Source organism: Hemiscyllium ocellatum, chromosome 12, assembly GCF_020745735.1.
Source record: "Hemiscyllium ocellatum isolate sHemOce1 chromosome 12, sHemOce1.pat.X.cur, whole genome shotgun sequence".
NCBI classification, from domain to species: Eukaryota; Metazoa; Chordata; class Chondrichthyes; order Orectolobiformes; family Hemiscylliidae; genus Hemiscyllium; species Hemiscyllium ocellatum.
Window position 1 is genome coordinate 31,199,847 of NC_083412.1, and position 18,321 is coordinate 31,218,167.

The 18,321-nt window shown below is 44.3% G+C and overlaps 1 protein-coding gene across 1 annotated transcript; it reads right to left on the reverse strand.

Moving 5' to 3' along the window:
* Positions 1-4,372: 4,372 nt before the first annotated feature.
* Positions 4,373-15,657, reverse strand: tlr7 (toll-like receptor 7; the record flags this gene model as incomplete). Its single annotated transcript, XM_060833266.1, has 3 exons — positions 4,373-7,579; positions 9,904-9,926; positions 15,639-15,657. Coding segments are annotated over 3 exons (3,249 nt in total), but the record flags the coding sequence as incomplete, so codon positions are not given.
* Between the last annotated feature and the right edge of the window lie 2,664 nt (positions 15,658-18,321).

Here is an 18,321-nt window from a genome sequence, read left to right on the forward strand (position 1 = left end):
AAGAATCAGACATTAGATATAGGCATCTCAAATGAATCTCTCAAATAATGTAAAGAATGTAAAGACATTCTGATGACGGAGATCAGGAAGACAAAGAAAAGATATGAGATAGGCTTGGCAAATAAGGTAAGAGATAATTCAAAGAGATTCTACAAGTACATTAAGGACAAGAGATCAACTAGATAGACAGTAGGGCCCCTTAAAGATCAAACAGGACATCTTTTTGTTGAACCTCAGGAGATGGGAAAAATAGTAAATGAATATTTTGTATCAGTTTTTACGCAGAAAAAGAAATGGAGGCTACCAAACTCAGGGAAATAAATATTGATATTTTGAAAACAGTTCACAATGCAGAAAAGGACATGCTGGAAGTCTTAGAAAATATAAAGGCGGATAAATCTTCAGGATCTGATCTACTGTATTCCAGGATGTTGTGGGAAGCTCGGAGAAAATTTTGAAGGCCCCTGCAGAAGTATTTGTAGATGAGGGGCTGGATGACTGCAGAGTGGTTAATGTTGTATCTTTGTTTAAGAAGAAATGCAAGTGAGTCTGACTTTGGTGGTGGGTAATTTGCTGGAGCTGATTCTGAAAGATAGTATTTATATGCATTTGGAAAGACAGGAATGATTAGGATAGTCAGCATGGTTTTGTGCAAGGGAAATGGTGTCTCACAAACTTGATTGAGTTTTTTGAGGAAGTAACCAAGATAATTGATGAGGCCAGAGTGGGAGTCATTGTTTACTTGGATTTTAATAAAGCCTTTGACAAGGTTCCACACGATAAACCGGTCAATATGGGATTCAGGGTGAGTTTGCCAGTTGGATACAAAATGGCTTGATGACAGGATACAGAGTGATGGACGAGGGTTTTTCAGACTGCGGGCCTATTACCAGCAGTGTTCCACAGTGATCGATACTGGCTCCATTTTTGTTTATCATTTATATAAAATGATTTAGATGAAAAGATAGAAGGCACGGTTGATAGGTTTCAGATGATACCAAAATTGGTAGGTATAATGGACAGTGAATGTTATCTAAGATTACAAAGAGATCTTGATCAAATAGGTCAATGGGCTGAGGAGTGGCAGATGGAGTTTAATTTGGATAAATGCAAGATATTGCATTTTTGTAAATCAAACAAGGGCAGGACTTACACAATAAAGTAGGCCTTGGATAGTGTTGTAGAACAAAGACACCTAAGGGTTCGCGCACATAATTCTTGGAAGTTTGCATCCCATGTAGATAGGGTGGGTTTAGAAAAGATTTAGCACGTTTGTTTTCATTGTTCAGATCTTTAAGGAGTTGAGACGTCACGCTGAGGTTGTACAGGATATTGATAAGGTTTCTTCTGGTGTATTGTGTCCAGTTCTGGTCATCCTATTATAGGAATGATATTATTAAGCTGGAGAGGGTTCAGAAGAGGTTTACCAGCATGTTTCCAGGAATGGAGGGTTCAATTTATAATGAGAGGCTGAATAGGCTGGTACTGGTTTCACTGGAACAGAGGAGGCTGGGAAGTAACCTTATACAGTTTTATAAAATCATGAGGGGGATAAATAAGGTGAATAGCAGATGTCTTTTCCTTAGGGTGGGGATTTCAAAACTAGGGGGCATATTTTTCAGTTGCATTGAGAAAGATTTAAAAATGACATGAGGGGCATTTTTCTTTTACACAGTGTGTGGTTCGTGTATAGAATGAACTTCCAAGAACGTAGTAGATGCAGGTACAGTTACAACTTTTAATAGATTAATATACAAATAACAAATGTTTGGAGAGATATGGGCCAAGCGCTGGCAGTTGGGACTAGTTTAGTTTGGGATTATGATCAGTATGGATTGAAGTGTCGGTTTCTATGCTGTATGACTGTAGAATTTCAGGGTTACTTTCCAGCCTATCACTTCTGTCACCTCCCACAGAATTTCACCACCAAATACATATTCCCCTTCCTTGTCAGCATTTCACAGAGACCATTTTCTCCAGGACACCCTGGTCCACTCCTCCCTCACTTCCAACACTTCTCTACATTCCGTGGCACATTTTCGTGAAATCGTAGTATGGTCAACATCTTCCCTCTTAAGTTCTCCCTCCTCTCTATCCAAGGCTCCAGACACATCTTCCAGGTGAAACAAGGAATTAACTGCACTTTATTCAATGTCATCCACTGTATTTACTGCTCAGTGTAGTGTCCTCTACATAATGGGGACGAAACAGACTGAGGGACCACTTTATGGAACATCTATGTTCTGTCCACAAAAGTCATCCCAAGCTTACAGTTGTGTGCCCCTTCAACTCACCACTGTGTTCCTTGGCCAACATTTCTGTCTCGGCCATACTGCAGTGCTCCAGCGTGGCTCAGTGCAAGCTGGAAGAACAGCACCTCATTTTCCGTTTGGGGATCCTGTAGCCTTCAGGACTCTGTATCAAGTACAATCCATTTTCATCTACTTGTGGTCCCCATTAGCAGCTTTTCTTTCTCCATACATCATCTATCTATTTGCCTAATTGTTGTTCTTTCTCTCCAGTTCCATCTTGACTCATCCTTTCCCCCCAACTCCTTTTCTTCCGCATAAATACCACCTTTTCCTCGCTACTATCATTTCTGAAGAAGGGTCACTGGACTCAAAACATTAACTCTGCTTTCTTTCCATTGATGCTGTCTGACCTTTGTGTTTCTCCAGCAATTTCTATTATTGTAGGTGATTTCAGGGGTTTTGACATTAACCTTCAATTCCTCTCTGACCACAAGTGAGGTGCCAGAGGATAGCTAATGTGGTACCATTATTCAAAAAAGGTTATAGGGAATTATGGGCTAATGAGTCTAACAAGTGTGGTAAGGAAGCAGTTGAAAAAATTTCTGAGGGACAGAATAAATCTCCACATGGAGAGGCAAGGGTTAATCAAGGATAGTCAACATGGCTTGCAAGGGAGAGATAATATCTAACAAATTTGACTACATTTTGCGAAGATGTATAGGGGGTGTAGATGTATATGAGGGTAATATAGTTGATGTTGTATGCATTGGTTTCCGAAAGGCTTTTGACAGATTCTTAACCAGTCTGTCACACAAGATCTTAATAACCTATAAGGTCCAGGGCAATTTGGTTGCATAACTGGCATAGTGAGAGAAATCAGAGGGTGACAAATGAAAGGTGCTTTTTTAAAACTGGAAGCCTGTGTCTAGTGCTGTATCACAAAGTTTGTTGTTTACTTTAAATGATCTAGACATGAAAGTAGGTCTGATCAGTGTGATAGCAGATAACGCGAAAATTGGTAGCATTGTATTAGCAAGGAGGAAAGCCTTAGACTACAGGAAGATATAGATGGGCTGAACAGTGGCCAAATGGAATTTAGTCCGGAACAGTATGAAGTGATAAATTTTGAGAAAAATAACCAGGCGAGATAGTACACATTGAATGGTAGGACCCTAGATAGTACAGATGAACCTTGGTACACACGACCATGAATCTTTAAAAAGAACAGAACAGGTAAATCAGGTGGTTAAGAAAGTCTTTTCAGTCAAGACATTGAATATAAGAGCAAGGAAATTATGATGGATCTATGTAAAGGGTTATTTGAGCCATAACTGAATATGATAGAGCAGTCAATAACCGGGGCACAGTTTTATAATATGAAGCAGGAAGCTGAGAGGGGATTTAAGGAAATATATTTTCATCCATAGAGTTGAGAGTATCTGTAACTCATTGACCAAAGGGGTGATAGAGGCAGGAAACCTTTTAGAACTACTTAGGTAAGCTCTTGAAACGCCACAGCATACTAGACTAGCAACAAATATTGAAAAATTAGATAAGAACAGATGCACGTTTGATGACTGGAGCCAATAAAAAGGGCTGAGGGGTGTCTTTCTGTGCTGTTTGAGTACAAGCTAGTTCGTAACCAGGTGTGTTGATGGTGAAATATAACCTCCCATGCATTTACAGTGTGGGTTCGATAGCCATTTTAAATAGAATGAGAGTTTATCGGGTGTAATTTTGGAAACTGGAGGTCTGCAGCAGATGGTGGTTCATGTGGCGCGCACAGAGACACACACACAGACAGATAGTCAGGCACACACGCACACAGACAGTTAGACACACACGCACACAGACACACACAGCGACACAGACACACACATAAACACACATGCGCAGACACACGCACAAACAGGCACACAGACACACGCGCAGACAGGCACACAGACAGACAGGCACACAGACAGACAGACAGACAGGCACACACAGCGACACAGACACACACATAAACACACATGCGCAGACACATGCACAAACAGGCACACAGATAGACACACACATACACTGACACAGGCACACAGACAGGCACACGCACACACATGCTCGCCCTGGCTACAGGCAGGCTAGACAATTTCGTTGAAGAGTTTGCCATGCTGTACGTGGCTGTCAGTGGTCAGGGTGCTCCTCAGGCGCTGCCAGAAGAGGGGCTGGGCGCGGGGGTTGCGGGGCCACTCGAGCACCGAGTGGCGGCTCAGCCTCTTCTTCAGCCGCAGGTAGCGGGAGCGCTGCCAGACCTTGTCCAGCAAGACCAGCACGATCACATCCAGCTTCTCGTCCAGCAGCCGCTGGTGGGCCATGTGGAAGGCGGTGCGGAACTGCCCGGTGGCGATGTAAGGCCGGGTGAGGACGAAGATGGTCTTCCTGCTGCGGTGGATGCTGTGCGAGAGGTTCTCCAAGACCAGGCGGCCCGGCACCCAGTCCCTGTCCTCCAGACACAGGCCCAAACGCCTGTCGCCCGTCTCCTCCAAGTGGGTGATCAGCTCCTTCAGGACCCAGTCGGTGACCAGCGTGTCGCGGGTGTCATAGGCGACGAAGGCCGCGTAGGCGGCGCTCGAGGCCGGCGACGACGGCAGGCGCCTGTAGCCCCGCAGCTTGGCGGCGCACACGTGGTAGGCGTAGCGTACGTCCCAGGAGAGGTGGCGGGCGGCCAGCGACACCAGGAGCAGTGAGAGGGTGAGGCCGGCGGTGGTGGCGTGCAGCCCGGCGCCCAGCGAGTCCAGCTCGCATGCGCGCCGGTCCAGGCTCAGCACGCTGAGGCCGCGGCGCGCGCGTGGCGACGCGCAGGTGACGCCGGTGACCAGGCGGGGCACGTGCACCTCGGTGCGGTTGAGCCACCAGGCGAGCCAGGAGGTGGCGTCGCAGCTGCACGCAAACGGGTTGCCGTGGAGCCGCAGCACGCGCAGCCCCGCCCACGAGCCGCTTCCCGCCTCTTCCAACGGCCGGCGCGGCGCGCGCGGCGGCGGCAGGCTCGACGCCTCAATCTGCCGCAGGCGGTTGTGGCTGAGATCGAGCTCCCCGAGCGAGGCGGCGCCCCGCAGGAAGTAGCGCCCCAGGCGGGCGATGCGGTTGCCGGCCAGCACCAGGCGGCGGAGGCCGGCCGCGCAGTCGGCCAGCGAGCGGGGCAGGGAGGTCAGCTGGTTGCCGCCCAGGTCGAGCAGGCGCAGTGAGTCGAGGTGCCGCAGGCTGTGCCACTTGAAGGAGCGCAGCTGGTTGGAGGCCAGCACCAGCTCCTCCAGCCGCGGCGGCAGGCTCTCGAAGACGGACTGTGGTACGAAGGTCAGGAGGTTGGACGACAGATCGAGGCGGGTCAGGTTGACGAGGCCCCTGAAGAGTTGCAGGTAGTGGTCGGTGCCATCCCTCCACATGTAGTCCAGGCGGTTGCCACGGAACTCGAGCACCTGGAGCGAGCGGCTCTTCAGCACCGTGTCGGCCGACGAGTGGATGGCGTTCCCGTTCAGGAAGAGCTTGGAGAGCGCCGTCAGGTTCTGGATGAAGCTCAGGCGATGGGTCAGGCCCTCCATCTCGAAGTAGTGGCTGTTGTGGCTGAGGTCGAGCACCTGCAGCTTCCTGAGCTCCTGGAAGGCGGTCTCGTACAGCAGGTCGATGCGGTTGTTGGACAGGTCGAGGTAGCGGAGGTCTGGCAGGTGCTGGAACTCGCTGCCATTGGGGGTCTGGCTGAGGGCGTTGCCGGACAGGTTCAGGCACCGCAGCGAGGAGAGGCCTTCGAAGAGTGCGGGCCCCACAAAGAAGATGTTGTTCCTGCTCAGGTCCAAGAAGGAGCCGAGGCGGCCGCACTCAGTTGGGCAAGACGGCACGAATGGGTAGCTGGCCTCCTTCTCCGCCTTGGACTTGCAGCTCCGGCCATAGCCATCATAGCGAAAGTAATGCATCTGATCGGACCAGCCATAAAAGGCATTGGGTGCTTGGCTCGCCTCGTTGGAGCCGCACTGGGCACCTGCTGAGTTGCCAGAGGAAGGCGAGATTTTGTTCTCTGACAGGTCGAGTACTTTCAGACTGTGGAATTTCTTGAAGATCTGCAGATTGGCCACTTTGATGAAGTTTGTGCCCAGGTCCAGGAACTTGAGGTTCCTGAGATCCCACAGCGGCTTCAGATGTTCTTCCTTCAGGTTTTTGAAAACGTAGCCCCTGATGCGTAAACTTTGGAGAGACTGCAGGTTGGAAAAATTCTCGGACAGATTCAGATACTTGGCGTACAGCTTTAGCTCGAAGTTAAAGGACAGGTCTATAGCCTCAAGTTTGGTCAGATATTTCAGAAACGCGGCATTGGCGATTTCTTTCAGTAGAAAATTCTCAGACAAGTCCAGTAGTCGCAGGTTGGAAGTGTTCTTGAACCAAGAACTGAGCACTGTTGATAGAGAATTGCTTTGCAGACGCAGAGTTTTTAATTTATTTAGTGTTTGGAAAGCATTAGCATGTATTTGGATGTAACTTGGAGACTGGCATGGCTGGCAAGGGAATGGAGCATTGTAACAGCGGGGGCAGTTCCCACTCAGGTCTAGGGTCTCGAGCTCAGGCAGCTCAGCAAAGTCCTTATCATTGATTTCCTTGATCACATTATTATACAGAAGAAGTTGCTTTAAACTGCGTGGCAGTTTCCCAGGAACATGGGTCAAATTGTTGTCTTTGAGTGACAGGATGGTGAGGTTGCTTAGGTCATAGAACGCATCCTGTTCAATCTGGTACGAAGTGTTGCAGGGGTTGCGATAGTAGCAGTTCTGACCTAGGTAGATGGCCTCCAGATTTGACATCCCTGAAAGATTTGCTTTGGTCAGGACAAAGATGCTGTTGGCTTCTAGACTCAGCATTGTCAGAGTATGGGGCAAGCCTTGAGGCAGCTCGTTTAGCTGATTCCCATCCAAATAGAGTGATCTCAAGGCTGGCAAGGAGGAGAAGGCCCCTTTGTGAATCCTCAAGGCATTAGTGCACTCTTTGTCTTTGGGACCCATTCTGACAGGCACACAGTTACACCTCAAATCAATCTCAGTGAGGTCATTTAATCCAGAAAAAGACGTGCTATGAACTTCAAGGATGTGATTAATAGTCAGGCTGATGTTGGTGGCATTAGAGGGAAAGCCAATTGGCACATGCCTAAGTTCACGTTCACTGCAGTCCACAACCACTGCAGGGCCATCTTTCATCACGTCACATGGGAGACTTTTTGGAAACCATATGTTTGCAGTTGATTTTGAAAGTGAGATAAATAGAAAGAAGGTATGAAGCAGCAGTACGGGTGCATTGTCCAAAACTACCTAAAAAGAAAAGAGAACAATGATTTAAGCAACTGGCACATCTTAAAGTTTGCATAAAATTTCAACAAAAAGGACAATTTTGACTAGCAAAGAACTGCTGTAACCTCCCACTGCCCTCTAACTCTGCAAACTCAGTTCTATTCAATCAGACAAATAATTCATTCATTAAAATTACAGCCAATGAATCAGGCACTTAGATTAACTGCAATATATAAAGAGGCATGACCTAGCATTAAGTTCAAATAAGTTTGAAATACTGCACTTGCTGGAAATCTGAAAGAAGTAGACAGAATGCTGGAAATATTCAGGAGATCTGCCACCATCTGTACAGAGAGAAGAACAGTTAATCTTTGGAGTTTGGCATGACTTATTCAGAAGTCAGAGTATTAATTTTCAAAGGAGGTACTGGATAATTTTTTGACATCACTGGGAAGGCCAGCATTTATTCCTGACCCTAAATGTCTTTGAAGAGGATGTCCTGCTAGGTCATTTCAGAGAACATGAAAACTTAACCATGGTATAGATCTGGAGTCAAATGTAGTCAAATCTGAGTCAGAGCAGCAGATTTCCTTCCTTATAGGATGATAGTGAAAACCCAACTGATTCACAACAATTGATAGTAAAAAAAATTCCAATTCAATTTTTTTATTTATATGAATTTAAATTGCACCAGCTGCCTTGGGATTTGAACTCATGCCCTCAAGGCATTAGTCTGGATCCCTCAATTACTAGTGCAGTGATAATATTAAAACATCACTATCATCCGAGGAAATGATTGGAAAACAAGTTGGATATTAGATGTAGAATTTGGTAAGAAAACTGAGTTGTTTGCAAGGATAGGCTAAATGCATTCAGCTGAATGGCCATTCTTTCCCATAATATTTTGATATTATGATGTAAAGAAATTTCTTCAAGTAAGAATGTGCTGGTCTATGTATGTGTCATTAATACAACTCACATACAGTACAACCTGAAGACCACCAGTGGCCATTTTGGCTTGCATGTGTTAGATTTTGAATAAGTCATTAATTCAGACAATTTTGTTAGCATTAAGCCAAGGCTGAGATGCAAAAACAAAGGTTCAATGTGAAAAATATAATTGCCTTGCGCAGATCTTCTGAAATTTCAGTTCACCAAGGTTTTTCAGTCTACTTGATATGAATTCTGGAAGAATTTTTATTTTGTTCTCCAAATAAAGACAGTTCAGAACTTTTCATACTCTTCAGCCATTTGGAACAGAAGCTGGACATAAAATTCTTCCTGACTTCTGTCACAACCCAGAAATTTATCATCTTGTTTGGCTGTGTTACTTCATCATGGAATAAGTTTTTGTGGGGATGATAGCATTGTGCTATTAATTCAAAAGCTCTGACCCAGTCTCCGGGGTGTTAGAATCACACCACAGCACCTGGGGAATTTACATTTAATTAATAACTATTTGACAAAAGACGTCCTATTTTCATTGTAAGAATATTCTTCATTCTTTTCTGTGACACTACCAGCTCAATGAATGTTGGTGAAATGAAAAGTGTAGGAGAACTTGCCATGATTAGCATCATCTATAAGGAAAAGCTCACCCACTGAACTTACAATACAAGACGAGATGTACAGTAGCCCCGCGGGGTAATACTTCCAAGACATACTGTGGAGGCCCAAAACTGCGGATAGGTGCGAACCCATTCATTTAATTGGGAACATTCCTGACAGCCTCTTGGTCCCTGGTTCTGGAACATTCCCCATAATATGTTCGGGTCGCGGTAAACCGCAGGTAACTGAAACCGCAGTAACCAGACCTATGGATGTAGGGATTGCCTTGTAAGTTGAAACATTAGAGGAGACATACAAAATGGACTGGAATAATTGATTTCCGGAACTATGAATCAGATCAAAGTTTTGCAGTTCTGTCACATCCAAGGTGAGTCGAGGAGGACAAATAATCAGACCAATAATCTTGACAAAAGTAATCGCATTTTTCCAAGATGGCAAGATAGGCTCCTGTACCCGTCTGCTGCAGACCAACTGCCTCCTGTCTTCTTCCCTTACTTAATTCTTTCTCTTCCTGTCAATGATGGCAGAGAAGGTGACACCGTAGAGGGGGGGTAGCTGCTTTGTGACCCGTTGTGAAGAGGTGGCGGCCGAGCCTGGCAGCAGAGCCAGGGACTTGGTTGTATGAACCCAAAGTGGAGAAACCATTTTGTCCTGCATACCTAAATACATTGAAAAACTTTGTTTTTGAGCAGTACAAGCAGATCATAAGGCAAAAAAAAACTTGGACAGAGTGAGGCATACAAGTTTTACTGCTCAGGATGTGCGTGAAACAAAACCAACATTAACAAGATCAACAGTACTTGAAGTTAAAACGTTAATTTATCAGTCTAGTAACAGCAGGAAAGAAACTGTTCTTGAACGTGCTGGTACATATGTTCAAGCTTCTGTATCCTCTACCTGACAGAAGAGGTTGCGGAGATCATTACTGGGGTAGGAAGGGTCTTTAATGATGTTGACAAACTTTCTGCAACAATGAGAGATGTAAATGGAGTCCATGGATGGAAGGTTGGCTTTCATGTTGGTCTGGGGTGTGCACATAACTTTCTGCAGTTTCTTACAGTCCTGGGGAAAGCAATTGCTCTTGTGCACCTGGATAGTATGCTTCCTGTAGTGCATCTGTAAAAGTTGGTGAGGGTCCTTATGTACATCGCAAATTTCCCAAACCGCCTGAGGAAGAAGAGTTGTTGTGCCTTCTTGACCATCACATTTCTTGGGAAGCCCATGCCAAGCTGTTGGTTATTGTCACTCCTAGGAACTTGATGCTCTCAACCCTCTCAATCTACATTCCATTGATGTAGAAGGGGTCATGATCTTCTTGCTTTCTGAAGTGACAATATATCATCATTCATTCACCCAGCACTAATGATGGTGTATCCTGTTGTATGTGGAGTTAGGTGTATGATGTCCCTTTGAGAATGGGTCAGGTGATCCAGGGTAGAAGCTAGAGGAATAGTTTTGATTTGATATTTATATTGCCACCTACTAAGATAATTATTGAATAAAAGATATCATATCTTTACAATAAGAATACTCAAATTCTTTTCTATGATGCTTCCAGCTAAATGAATGTTGGCCGAAACGTAACGTGTAGGAGAACTTACCAGGATTAACACTGTCATATCTATAAGGAAGAGCTAATGCCAGTGAGGTTACAACTCAAAACTAGATGTGTGTTGAAACAGTAGAGGAGACATGTAAAATGGATAGGACTAATAGAAAAATGATAGGATCCAAAACTGTGAATCAGATCAAGGTTTTGTAGTTTTGTTACATACAGTTGTGAATGAAGGAGGATGAATAACCAGAGCAGTAGTCTTGACAAATATCTCAGGTTTTTCCAAGATGGTAGCGCTGGCGCAGTAGGCAGTGTTTGGGCTTCTGGGCCCACTGTTCCAGACAGGCTGGCTCCTCCCTCCTTTCTTTACCCTTTTTATCTTTCTTTGACTTCTTCATCTTCCTGTCAGAGACATTGTGGAGGAAAGTAGCTGGTGTGGTACTCTTCGTGAGTTGGTGGCAGCCTAGCCTGGTAGTGGAGCCAGCTTCTCCCTGTTGTGGTAGGCCCAGAGTGAGGACTCCAAGGTGTAGCGAGATTGTGGCTGCAGCAGAGCCAGGGACTCTTGGTTGTGATAGGCCCAGACGAGGGACTGCAGGTGGCAGCTGAAGTGATATGCCCAGAGGGGCGACTCCAGGCATTGTTGAGGTGGCGGTTGTGTGGTAGGCCAGAAGCAGGGGCTCCACGTAGTAGCTGAAGTGGCAGCGGTGTGGTATGCCTGCGAATGGGGACTCCTGGTTTTGATAGGCTCAGAATTGGAAATCCCTGATATTGGTGAGGCGATGGCAGTAGCTTCTGGTTGCAGTAGGCCCGGAGCTCGTGTCTCCAGGTTATTGGTGAGACAGCAGCTCTTGTTTGTGTAGGCCTGGAGTCAGGGACTCCTGGTTGTTGGGCAAGTCTAAATCCAGCGCAGGACCTGACATTGGTTTAGGTGAGGTGGCCTATTGAAGAGACGGCACCTGAAGAATGGATCTGGCAGAGGCGACGGTGTGGAGGCACAGGTTTTGTTGATGATCTGGCTCAGAGCTCAGGACCTGAGTAGGAGCTGCGCATTGAAGATGTACCTTCATCTGTATCCTTTTATTCTTAAACTATTTAAAATTCTGCTGGATTGTGGTGACACTTGAAGCCTTTCACTATTTTACTGTATTAATCACTACAAAATACAAGTAACAATGTATTATCATCTATATATCCAACATTAAGGTGCATCCTGTTTTGTGTAGTTTGGTGTGTGATGCCACCTTGAGAGTCGGTCAGATGACCCCGAGGCAGGAGCTAGAGGGGTAGTTTTGGTTTGATTTATTATTGTCATGTAGTGGAGTACAGTGATAAGTATTGTTTTGCGTGGCTGTCCAGACAAATCATACCATACATAATTATATCAGGATAATGGAATAGAATGCAGACTACAATGTTACAGCTACAGAGAAAGTGCAGAGAAAGATCACCTTTAATAATATGAGAGGTCGATTCAAAACTTTGATCACAACAGGGAGGAAGTTATTTTTGAATACGTTTGCACATGAGAGAGAGTATAACTAGGATGGGAGGGGTCTTTGATTAAGTTGATTGCTTTCCCGAGGCAGTGAGAAGTGTAGACAGAGTCAATGGATGGAAAGCTGGACTGGGCTGCATTCACAACTTTCTAATTTGCAATCTTGTGCAGAGCAATTGCCATACCAAGCTGTGATGTGTCTAGATAAGATTCTGTCTATAGACGTTAATAGTGCTGAACAGACAATTTGGCACATTGTGCCACTGTTGGTTCATAGAAAATCTACAGTATGGAGACAGGACATTTGGTCCATCGGATACACACCTTTGAAGAGCATCCCATCTCCCTACCCTATAATCCTACATTTCCCATGGTTAATCCTCCTAAATCAGCACATCTTTGGACTGTGGGAGGAAATAAATGCATTCATGGTGAGAATTGTAAACTCACACAGACTGTTGCCCATGGGTGGAATCAAACTCAGGTCCCTGGTGCTGTGAGGCAGCAATGCTAATTATAAAATCAGAAGTCACACGACACCAAGTTATAGTCCAATGTGAAACCATAAACTTTCAGAGAACTGACTTCCCCTATGAAGGAGCAGCACTCCAAAAGCTTGTGATTTCAAATAATCTTGTTGTATTATAACCTAGTGTCATGTAACTTTGGACTTCGTCCATCCCAGCCCAACACTGGCACCTATCCTAATTATTAAAGATCTGACTACATTAATCCCATTTTTTAGCTTCTGCACAATACTTTTAGAGGCTATGGCAACACAGCCCCAAGTGAAGATCTAAATAGTGTCTAAATGTTATGACTCAAATGCCTTTTCAGGTAATGTGTTTCAGAATCCGACCAGTCAGTGAAAAAAAAATTCCACCTTCTCTTAATTTATACCTCTTAAATCTCTGCACATTGGTTATTGATAGCTCTACTAATGGAAAAGATATGCTTTCCGATCCATTGTATTTCTTTCAACCTTATGCACTTTTGTCCCCTCTCAACCTTCTGTGCTGCAAGGAAAGTAACTTTAGCTTATCCAATTTTTCCATATAGCTCAGATTAACCAGCCTAGGCAACATTCGGGAAAACCTGTGCCCTTTTTAATGCAATCACACACTTATAATGTGGTAACTGAACACAGTATTGCAATTATGACCTAAACAGTATTTTTTTAGATTACCTACAGTGTGGAAACAGGCCCTTTGACCCAATAAGTCCACGCTGACTCTCAGAAGACTAATCCACCCAGGCCTTTTTCTCTCTGACTAATGCACCTAACACTATGGGCAATTTAGCATGGCCAATTCACCTGACCTGCTCATCTTTGGATTGTGGGAGGAAATCCACACAGACACAGGGAGAATGTGCAAACTCTACACAGACAGTCGCCCAAGGCTGGAGAGCGAACCTGGGTCCCTGGCACTATGAGGTGCTAACCACTGAGCCACCGTGCCACCCTAGTATAGAGTCCTTGGTCCTACATTCTATGCCTTATCTAATAAGGACAATAATTCCATGTAGTTTAATGACCTTATCTAGATGCAATGTTACCTTCAGAGATCTGTGGATATGTACACCATGGTCCCTCTGATCTTAAGTACTATTCATGTCCAACAATTCACAGCATGATTCCTTGTTAACCATCTCCAAATGTAAAACCTCACACTTTTTTGGATTGAATTCCATTTGCCACTGCTCTATCCAGCTGACTAGCTAATTGATTTTATGCAATATATCCTCACTATTTATCATTCCACCATTTTTCATGTCATCTGCGAAAGCTATACCTCTCACATTAAATCCAAATTATTTATATATTCTGGGTAATCCAAGATGGAGGATGGGAACATTTTTTTGGCTGTAACAGCCAACATTTTTGAGGTATTTTAGATGCTGGAGGGAATGTCCGTGAATTCCAGGAGCAGCAATTATTGTTTTATATGCTGTTGCATTGTTTTGGAACTCTGGGGGAAAAAGGGAGAAGAACAGACAAAGGCAGCACATGGTGAGGTCAGTGCAGGAGAGATAGAAAGAAACTGACAACAGCAGTGAACCGGCACGTTACTGACTTTGCTGTTTGAATTCATGTATAGCTGGACATCGGAATGCATCTGGGAAAATTAGCAAACAGTGAAATTCACAACTGATCTTGGAGGAACTGTTTGGGTGAAATTCACAGCACAGAAGCAGATAAGTGGATTGTATTGTTTTTTAGTGTAATCTACAGAAATTCTGTAGTAGTGCGTAGAGTGGGTTCTTTCTTGATTATATGTTTTTTGAGATATGTGTCTTGATTAAACTTAAAATATAAGCCATACCTAGAAATTTAACTTAGGACAGTGTTTTGTAGAGGAATAAGGTGGTGTTATTTTCTGGGTTTGTAGATTGTGAAGGAGCAGAAATGGCCTTTGGTAGAGTGAATGCATGGCTGAGGAGCTGGTATGGGCAAAGGATTCACATTTTTGGATCATTGGAATCTCTTTTGAGGTAGAAGTGACCTGTACAAGAAGGACGGTTTGCACCTAAATTGGAAGGGGACTAATATATTGGGTGATGGGGAGTCTAAAAGGGAAGGCAGATGAACTCAGGGCAAGGTTATGAACATGGGACATCATAGCAATTACAGAAACATGGCTCAGGGATGGGCAGGACTGGCAGCTTAATGTTCCTGGATACAAATGCTACAGGAAGGATAGAAAGGGAAGCAAGAGAGGAGGGGAGTGGCATTTTTGATAAGGGATAGCATTATAGCTGTGCTGAGGGAGGAAATTCCTGGAAATATGTCCAGGGAAGTTATTTGGGTGGAACTGAGAAATAAGAAAGGGATGATCACCTTATTGGGATTTGTATTATAGACCCCCTAATAGTCAGAGGGAAATTGAGAAACAAACTTGTAAGGAGATCTCAGCTATCTGTGAGAATAATAGGGTGGTTATGGAAGGGGGTTTTAACTTTCCAAACATACTCTAGGATTGCCATAGTGTTAAGGGTTTAGATGGAGAGGAATTTGGTAAGTGTGTTCAAGACAATTTTCTGATTCAGTCTGTGGATGCACCAACTAGCGAAGGTGCAAAACTTGACCTACTCTTGGGAAATAAGGCAGTGCAGGTGACTGAGGTGTCAGTGGGAGAGCACTTTGGGGCCAGCGACCATAATTCTATTATATTTAAAATAGCGTTGGAATGGGATAGACCAGATCTAAAAGTTGAAGTTCTAAATTGGAGAAAAGCAAATTTTGATGGTATTAGGCAAGAACTTTTGAAAGCTGATTGGGGGCAGGTGTTCGCAGGTAGAGGGACGGCTAGAAAATGGGAAGCCTTCAGAAATGAGATAACGTGAATCCAGAGAAGGTATATTCCTGTCAGGGTGAAAGGAAAGGAAAGGCTGGTAGGTATAGGGAATGTTGGATAATTAAAGAAATTGAGGGTTTGAGAAAGAAAAAGAAGGAAGCATACGTAAGATATAGATAGGATAGATCGAGTGAATCCTTAGAAGAGTATAAAGGCAGTATAAGTATACTTAAGAGGGAAATCAGGAGGGCAAAAAGACGTGAGATAGCTTTGGCAAATAGAGTTAAAGAGAATACAAAGGGTTTTTACAAATACATTAAAGACAAAAGGGTAACTAGGGAGAGAATAGGGCCCCTCAATGATCAGCAAGGCGGCCTTTGTGTGGAGCCACAGAAAATGGGTGAGATACTAAATTAATATATTGCATCAGTATTTACTGTGGAAAAGGATATGGAAGATATAGACTGTAGGGGAATAGATGGTGACGCCTTGCAAAAGGTCCATATTACAGAGGAGGGTGTGCTGAAATGCATAAAAGTGGATACATCCCCAGGACCTGATCAGGTGTGCCCTAGAACTCTGTAGGAAGCTAGAGAAGAGATTGCTGGGCCTCTTGCTAAGATATTTGTATCATCGATAGTCACAGCTGAGGTGCCGGAAGACTGGAAGTTGGCTAACGTGGTGCCAACTTTAAGAAGGGTGGTAAGGAGAAGCCAGCTATTATCGACCGGTGAACCTGACCTCGGTGGAGGGCAGGTTGTTGGAGGGACAGGGTGGACATGCATTTGGAAAGGTAATGACTGATTAGAGATAATCAACATGGTTTTGTGCGTGGGAAATCATGTCTCACAAACTTGATTGAGTTTTTTGAAGAAGTAACAAAGAGGATTGATGAGGGCAGGGTGGTAGATGTGATCTATTTGGACTTCAGTATGACGTTCGACAAGGTTCCCCATGGGAGACTGGTGAGCAAGGTTAGATATCACGGAATAAAGGGAGAACTAGCCATTTGGATACAGAACTGGCTCAAAGGTAGAAGACAGAGGGTAATGGTGGAGGGTCGTTTTTCACATTGTAGGCCTGTGATCAGTGGAGTGCCACAAGAATTGCTGCGGGGTCCATACTTTTTGTTATTTACGTAAATGATTTGGATGCGAGCATAAGAGGTACAGTTACTAAGTTTGCAGATGACATCAAAACTGGAGGTGTAGTGGACAGCAAAGAAGATTATCTCAGATTATAACAGGATCTTGATCAGATGGGCCAATGGGCTGAGAAGTGGCAGATGGAGTTTAATTCAGATAACTGCGAGGTGCTGCATTTTGGGAAAGCAAATCTTCACAGGACTTATACACTTAATGGTAAGCTCCTAGAGAGTGTTGCTGAACAAAGAGACCTTGGAGTGCAGGTTCATAGCTCCTTGAAAGTGGAGTCGCAGGTAGATAGGATAGTGAAGAAGGCGTTTGGTATGCTTTCTTTTATTGGTCAGACTATTGAGCGCAGGAGTTGGGAGGTCATGTTGCGGCTGTACAGGACATTGGTTAGGCCACTGTTGGAATATTGCGTGCAATTCTCGTCTCCTTCCTATCGGAAAGATGTTGTGAAACTTGAAAGGGTTCAGAAAAAATTTACAATGATGTTGCCAGGGTTGGAGGATTTGACTATAGGGAGAGGCTGAACAAGCTGGGGCTGTTTCCCCTGGAACATTGGCGGCTAAGGGGTGCCCTTATAGATGTTTGCAAAATTATGAGGGACCTGGATAGGATAAATAGGCAAAGTCTTTTCTCTTGGGTCAGGGAGTCCAGAACTAGAGGGCATAGGTTTAGGGTGAGAGGGGAAAGATATAAAGGGACCTAAGGGGCAACTTTTTCACGCAGAGGGTGGTACGTGTATGGAATGAGCAGCCAGAGGAAGTGGTGGAGGCTGGTACAATTGCAACATTTAAGAGGCATTTGGATGGGTATATGAATAGGAAGGGTTTGGAGGGATATGGGCAGGATGCTGGAAGGAAGGACTAGACTGAGTTGTAATATCTGGTTGGCATGGATGTGTTGGACTGAAGGGTCTGTTTCCATGCTGTACATCTCTATGACTCTAGACTGTTTGACACAATGTACACAACAAACAACAAAAGCCCCATCTTAGAACCCTTTGAGAAATTAATGGTAACAGATCTCCGGTCACAAAAACAGTCCAGCATATTGCTGTATGAGTTCCTGAAGGTAGTGTTCTACTTTAACCAATATTCTTCCCTCCATAATATAAACAGAAATCAGACTCTGTGGTAATGGTTCTGTGGTATTCAGAATCATTTGGAGCTTCTCCAATACTAAGCAATCTTCAGTGACATCCAACAAGATCTGGACAACATTCATTCTTGAACTCATAAATGGTATGTAACATGTTTGTCATTCAAGTGCCAGGTAATGACCATCTTCAACAAGACAGAATCTACCAATATCTTTTTACAATAGTGACATTACTAAAACTGAATCCCCAACTGTCAACATTCAGGGTGCTACTGACCAGAAACTTAGCTTGATCAGCCATATTAGTATTGTGGTTACAGAAGTGAGGAATTTTGCAGTTATAACTTGCCTCTTAATTCCCCAATAAACTACCAAAGCATAAATCTGAGATTTGCTGGTAAATTCCCCCACTCACTTGAATGGGTACAGCATGCAGGATAAACAGCCCCTTGTTTGGTACCACTTTCTGCACCTTAAACATGCATGCTTTTCATATGTTGTCACGTGTCACTGGAATAACACATTAAAAATTCAGTATCACAATTCCCACAGTTGTCACAAAAATGCAAGTTTTTTTTAACGTGTAGAATTCCCCAATT